The 7,280-nt window shown below is 43.2% G+C and overlaps 1 protein-coding gene and 1 pseudogene across 1 annotated transcript; both read left to right on the forward strand.

Moving 5' to 3' along the window:
• Positions 1 to 1,216: 1,216 nt before the first annotated feature.
• Positions 1,217 to 5,013, forward strand: LOC109774377 (uncharacterized; annotated as a pseudogene).
• A 685-nt stretch (positions 5,014 to 5,698) lies between these two features.
• Positions 5,699 to 6,573, forward strand: LOC141025303 (uncharacterized). Its single transcript, XM_073500611.1, has 3 exons — positions 5,699 to 5,921; positions 6,014 to 6,082; positions 6,180 to 6,573. The coding sequence occupies exons 1-3, from the start codon at positions 5,778 to 5,780 to the stop codon at positions 6,315 to 6,317; spliced, it is 351 nt and encodes a 116-aa protein (XP_073356712.1). The 5' UTR covers positions 5,699 to 5,777; the 3' UTR covers positions 6,318 to 6,573.
• Positions 6,574 to 7,280: the final 707 nt, after the last annotated feature.

Consider the following 7,280-nt stretch of genomic DNA (forward strand, 5'->3'; position numbering starts at 1 on the left):
CACTCAAGAGAGCAGCCTTAAACAGAGTATTCATTTTCTGAAAAGCTTGTGCCTGTTGAGCATCAAGCTCTCCTTCAGGTTTGCCAAGAGTGGCGTCATAGCAACTCATGGTTTGAAACCATAAGACTGCTCTCACGCGCCACCTCTTATAGTGGATACCCTCAAACATAGGAGGTTTCATGGAAGCAGCAAAACCACTCGGGATAAATTGCCTATAATAAGGTTTTTGGATTGTTGGAAATATGAGCAATTTACCAAATGATTTTATTATCAGAGATACGCACGACTAGTATAGCAGTGATAAAACAAGTCATGCGATTTGATAAAGAGAAGATAAACAACATCTTCATATATGAACTGTAACTAAACACATCTAGAGCAGATAGTATAGCAAGTTTCATATATGAAACAGAGTCTAACATATCTAGGGCAAACACTAGAACAAGGAACTGTAGCAGGGTCTCTAACAGAAAGAGGAAGAACACGTACGGGACAGCAGCAACAGAAGCACTGGACTTGGGGTCGACATCCTCTCCAGCCATGTCGTTGATGAGGTTGTCGACGTCGGGGAAGAAGTCGTTGTCGGGAAAGTAGTCGTCGGAGTCCGTGATGGAAAAGTCAGTAGTCGCGCGGAGCGCTCCCCAAAAACCTTATCACCCTTCTCCCGGACTCTAAGTGGTGCGGTTTCGGAGGCCTACTGTCCCGACTCGCAAAAAATCTTTTCGGTTTCCGTGTGACCTAGACATCAGCTCATTCCCGCGGCGGGCGGCGGAGGAGGAGCGCGCGTGGATGTCCCTCTTGTTCTCATGCTCATACAAGTGGGAAAGAACCTCCCTTATAAAGAGGTCCAACTCCCTCTAAACTAACAATGTGGGACTACACTTTAGTTCCACCTCTTGCCATTGCACGAATGGGCTGCGTGGGCTTCTAGGATTTATTAGGAATTTCTAAAACTGCTTATTGAGCTAGGCCCAAAATAGATAAAATTCCAGCATCTTCAACCCTAATGAACCGCCTCTGCTGGCGCTCGCGGCCACTCCTACCCTCCACGGCCTCTTCTCCGCCTCGCCGGTGGCCGCTAGTGCTCGTGCGACGGGTTTTCCCACCGACGGAGCCTCCGAGTCCACCCGCCCGTCGTGCTCACGGGTGTGTTTTCTTGCTCTGTTGAGTGTTGATGCTAAAGCTTGCGCCTCTAGTTGTTCTGTATGGTTTTGGATCTGTGATCTGGCGAAAATTGGGTTTTTAATCACCCTTATTGTGTTGATTTCTCAAGTCCCAAACATGGCCGAAAGAAAATAGATATTGATTTGATGCTGACATAATATCACATTGCGGTTTCAATCCGGACTGGTCGATGGTCCCATTTTACTTGTGTCGGTTACTGAGCTGGTTGCTTATGCTCTTTGGTGATAGGTTTTCTCAGGTGTCTCGGAACATGGCCAGCAGCAGTGGAGCAAAAACCAATGAAGCCTGCATGGATGTTGCACATGGCGATGAAGGTGCTTCTAGGGAAGCCATGAAAGTTACAGATGTTATAGGTGGCAAACGTGGTACACAGGGGAGAACTGTGTACGACATCTCTGGTAGTGAGGAGGGAAATGTGGTCAATACCGACGAGGAAGAATATCTTCGCTGGCTGATGGCTCGTGACGATGGTGTTCCGAGATATCCCCCTGAATATAATGCCGAAAACGGGCCACCGTGATGGTTCCATATACAAGTTCAACACCACACATCAGTGGAAGAAACAATACCGCATCACGGACCGTGATGAGAGTAAGTGATTGGTATCTATTCTCCAATTTTTTGTCTGTTACTACTCCAGTTTCCAAGTGCTTGACGTGCGTTTTGGACAAGGTTGTCGTCAAACTTTTACTACTTTGACCATTAGTAATTTCAGAAAGCATTTTCTTAGGATAAGAAAACATTCTGATTTGATGTAGTATGAATGTCAATGGATTTGTCTCAAGAAGTACTTGCATGATGTACAATGTTATTAGGATCTGAAATTATATTCTCATAGAAACTCGTAGTTAAATTTAATACCTGAGACGAGTGTCACAATATCCAAACCTTCAAGTACTGTGTAACTTAAGCATATTGGAGCTCACACCATTAGTCATCTGTCTTAATCATTGTTGTGATTCACTGAATAATGTATCTCCACCAAACTCTACCTATACTATTTTCGGTCCACTTTCCATCATCTTGCCCTTTTCCCTCCTCTCAAGTCCTGAGAAGAGTGCCCTTTTCCCTCCTCAAGTCCTGTATGGGTAGCATAGGGTTCAGAATGATCTGCACGCATGTGCGTATTCGAGAAAAAACAAAAATGGGTTCAGTTCACTCCATACTGATATTTATCTTTTCTGCTCCTCATATGGTTTACACCGTTTATGACTGCTTAAGCACCATTCCCTATGCTACCCAATATGTTCATAACTATCTAGGTGCTCCCATCCTCTGCAAATAGTCATGTAAACATTATGAAAATATTTTATAACACATCGTATGATGTATCTACCATTGGAAAAAAAATCAACTTAAAAGGGGTGAGATGACCTGTTTTAGTAGTTCTTGGGGGTAAAGTGAACAGAAAATACAGGGAAATATGAAATATTTTTGGGATAGTAAAAGGGAATTTTACCTGCTCAGTTGATATATTACTTTCTTTTTCGTTGTGTTCTCCTTAGAGAAATTTTCCAGGAAGCAAACTTTCTAGTGAAAAGAACATAAGAGTGCTTCCACTAATATGAAAAATAAAATTTGCATAAGGCCCTGGAATCCTCAAGTGCATGTTTACTTTTTGTATGGCAAGTATTTTTTGACTGTAGAAATTCATATAATTTGTATTTTATGAAGCTTGTTTGGAGGCAATGATGTTAACAGAACCCACGGGTTGCTTCTTCCTCAATGGATATTGCTTGTCGCATGTACCTACTTGCATGTTCCAAATTTTCTCATTGAAATTGGCTGAAATTTCTGTTGATGATGGGCTAGTACAGTTGTATGGATACATAGCAGTGCGGGACGATCTGGATCCATTGCTTAATTATATTGCCAGTTTTACCAGGGATGATCCTATCATCGTGAAACAGGTACACACACGTACTTATCTGCAATTATTTCAAGGCATGAGTGTATCTAACTCCACCAAGTATTGATGTTCGTCTACTTAACTCCCTCAAGTATAAAACCAGATATTCGGCCCGTTAATGTATTAAATATTGTCTTAAACTCTTGTGCCGGCTTACGATGTGGTGTTTGCCAACATGGAAGTGCCGTTACGTGGATGCTGCCACATGGACAAAGTCACCTCCTAAACCGCCCCTAGAAAATGGTATAGACTCTACAAAATATGGTATATTTTGAGGCTCAAATACCCAATGCTATACCCGGGGGGGGGGGGGGGGGGGGGGGGGGTAAAGCAGAGGAATCTCGATACTTGAGGGTTTTTTCGTACATTATAATTGAGCGAGTTAACTACACTTATTTGTTTTTAAGATTATTATTTTTTGTTTCACAATCTTACATGCATAGAACTGATGAGATAGGCCATACGTACTCTCAGTAGCCGACTACAACCACTTAATCTCTTTTACATCATTAAAGATGCTTTCATGTGATTAATCTGTCCAAGAGCAGCTGAATAATACTTTGGATTTTATAAACGACAACTATAACAATCTTATATTGTGAAAGATGATGTATTATGAAAGTTGTTCTAAATTATAAATATGTGGGTATCACTTGTTCTGAACAAAATCAAATAGAATAGATTTTGGACACTTTATGCTACTTTGTAGACAACAAATTTATGCAACTAAATATTTGGGATTTAATACAGAATCGGATAAATCTAGGGGGTGGGGGCAATTTATTTTCTCTACCACCATCATGAATTTTGTAATCATTTAGTTTGATGAGCGAAAAATATCTTGCTCCATCAGTTGCAAGACATTGTTACAAGTTAAATATGATGATGGAAATATTTAGCTTTAGATGTTATTACTTTATATGAAAAAACTACTAAATAATAATAACAATCTTCTAGGGTTCGCTCATCACCATGACTGGCCCTAAGCGAGGGATAGATTTTTGTGACAATATTGCAATTGAATATGACATGAGGATCAAGACAAGTGAACAAGAAAATCATGATCTACAACTGATTGATGGTGCATCTGCAATAGGCATCCCGGACTTAAGGAACTATCATGCACTCACAAAACGCATCCATGGTGATTGTGGCGCGATTGACATAACAATATCACGTGTTGAGCATGCCATTGAGGCGACTGTGGAAGTTGTCATATCGGAAGTGCAAAGGAGTTTCCAATTTTGTGTTGGTTGTTTTACTAGTGGGTTGGATGAAGAAATCCGACTCTTCGATGGTATCATTGGTGGGTCACGATGCTTAAAAGAGGTCTGTAGTTGCTGTAGTGGTACGTTCTTGGATGGAGTTGAAGTTCAAGGTAAGCCCGGACTCATCAAATTCGGCTGAACATTGTTGTTCCTTCCGCGCGGACAGCCATGGGCTTACTACTCAAAAGATAAAGACTAATCATGCGTTAATCTTGGTAAAGGTGACTTGGTCGCCTTTGCCTCTAGCTTTCTCTGGTCCATATAAACTCTAATCAAATTAATTATTTCCTAGTCGTTGCTCCTGACGGCTGTGCATATATACTCAGCATAGGGATTCAAATTGTAACACCGTGAGAAAAGGGAAAAATAAATAAGGAAAAGAAAAGGCACAACACATGACATTGGCCAAAGTTTTTAGTTCGTGCATGCGTTTGTTGTCCTCTTTATGTAATCGATAATGTTGACGAATCCCAACAAGAGGCTTGCTCCGGTGCACCCCCTAACTCAATTTCCTAGGGGTATTCTTGACCCCCGCCATCTATTTTTTCTCCGGCCCGCCGCTGCCCATATCCAAGCCCCGTAGCCCATATCCAAGCCCCGTATAACCCGTATGACCCATACGTATGTATACGGTGACATCCCGAAAAAAAAGGATGACACGACCCCACGACGGCCGATCCATCAATCACGCAGCTCCTCCATCATTCTGGTGAGTTTCTGTAGGAATATCGGCGGCGGCGATCTTATCGCCGGCGATCTCGTCCGAGAGCGCGCGCGGCACCGTCGTCAACCTCCAGCGCTCGCAGGTACCGCATCCCGTTTCCCCACGTTTGTCTCGCTCGCGGCAGCATCAAACGAACTGCCGCTGTTTTCTTCGTAGTGGTTAACCTAGCGGGGCGGGCAACCTAGCTTTCTGGCGGTCCAGGCCATCGCAGATCTTGTTCTGGTAGTGCTGCTCGTCGTGATATACACAGTGATCACGCGGGCTAAAGTGGGTTTCTTCTTTCTAGGGTTAACCTAGCGTCGGTTGCCGTCGGTTGTGTGCACGACGGCTCCGTTATTTGATGCGGCGGCTTACCTAGGTATCCGGCGATCCAAAATAATCACGACTGGTGCCGTGGGCTAGGAATCCGGCGGTGCATGTTATCACGGGTAGCGCTGCTTCTCGTGATCCAAAGTGATCACGTACTGGATTCGTGGGACGTACCTTAACGCCGCTTGGTGTGGAGAGGGGGGAGGACCATGGCCGATCAGAGGTCGTTGGCGTCGGTTGTGTGCACGATCTGAACGCCCTCGGTTGGGGCGCTCTCCGGTTGGTGTAGTTTATTTACATCCGTGATCGTGCGCTAGGTGTTGTATATGTCAGCATTGATAATGTTTGCACATGTGATGATACATATTAATTGTTGTAGGAAATGGCGGACGATGAGTTAACTGATATGATGTATGACATGGAGTTTGGAGAACTGATGAAAGACTGGATAGAAGATTGGTCAGATGATGAAAATTCAGATCGTGGAGATAGGTCAGAGAATGGGAACGTATTGGAAGATCTTAATGTGAGTGGCATTATCATGTTGTAATTTTTTGGTGGCATCCGACAATATTATATTTTGAAAATTTATAGATGGATGAACATGATGATGGTCAGGAAAACAATGAGCATGATGATGGTGAGGAAAACAACTCGGAGATCTCGAATGAAGATTACATTAGTCAGGTATGGAAGTGGAATTTTTTGTTGGCATGCATGCAAATTGAATTAATCCTGGAATATTATATGATAAGTACTTATGTATTTGTGTTATATTTTTCAGCTCATTTCCGAATGTCATAATGCGTACGACTATTACGGTGAATCCGACGCGGAGACATGCCTTGATGTCGAATCATTAGCTGCATCTGATTCTGGGGAGTCGCAATCGTCGGTCATCATGAGTGAGGTATGTATGTAATCAATGTTGTATGGAAGTAATGTTATACCATAGAAAACTGTTTTCATGGCTATGTTATGATTGTGTAGGTGACAGAAGTTGAGGGGAAAAAGAATGTCCAAGATACTGCTAGTGCAGATGATAAGAGGGTTATGTTCATGCAGATAATACAAATGACTTTTACGTCTCACGAGGCTGCGTATGATTTCTACAACAGCTATGCTAGAGATAATGGTTTCAGCATTAGAAAGAATAGGGTCAGGTATAGCAAAACCGAGTCACGTCATATGCATTATAGGCGGTTTGTTTGTTCCAGACAAGGAAAACCTGACAGCAGGTTGCTAACCGAGGAAGGACACAGCCGTAGGCTCAGACCCGAGACACGCTGCCACTGCGAAGCGCACCTGACCGTGAAGCTTGACCAAAAGCGTGGGGTTTGGTATGTTGATAGTTTTGAGGACAAGCATAGCCATATCTTGGCAGGACCGGACGAGGTACCTTTTCTTTGGTCCCACAGAAAAAATCAAAGAGTACCAGAGAGCTGAGATACTGTCCATGGGAGCTGCAGGGATTAGAATTCACGACATGATGGATACCTTCATCAGCAAACATGTATGGTATGGCGGTGTTGGTTTTACCAGGCATGAAATATACAACCTTTGCGCCAGGGAGAAGAGGAAGCTGCTTTCAAAAGGTGATGCTGCCACAGTCATAGGCATCATGGTCAGTAGGAAACAGAGGGATCCTAGCTTCTTTTTTGAGTACAAGCTAGACAAGGAAGGACATATGAATAGGATGTTCTGGTGTGACTCCCAGTCTCGTCATGACTATGAGGACTTCGGCGACGTGCTTGTATTTGACAACACGTACAAGATGAACCGGTATGGTATGCCATTCATACCCTTTGTTGGTCTTAACAATCACCGGAAGACCACTGTTTTTGCTTGTGCCATAGTTTTGGACGAGACCGAAGAGACATATGTG

Source organism: Aegilops tauschii, chromosome 6 (assembly GCF_002575655.3).
Source record: "Aegilops tauschii subsp. strangulata cultivar AL8/78 chromosome 6, Aet v6.0, whole genome shotgun sequence".
NCBI classification, from domain to species: Eukaryota; Viridiplantae; Streptophyta; class Magnoliopsida; order Poales; family Poaceae; genus Aegilops; species Aegilops tauschii.

Excerpts from the sequence above, each read along its gene's own strand:
- LOC141025303 (XM_073500611.1), top strand. The coding sequence starts at position 5,778 with ATGGCGGACGATGAGTTAACTGATATGATGTATGACATGGAGTTTGGA. Across the intron at positions 5,922-6,013 it reads ACGTATTGGAAGATCTTAAT|GAAAACAATGAGCATGATGA; the intron begins GTGAGTGGCATT and ends GATGATGGTCAG. Across the intron at positions 6,083-6,179 it reads ATGAAGATTACATTAGTCAG|CTCATTTCCGAATGTCATAA; the intron begins GTATGGAAGTGG and ends TATATTTTTCAG.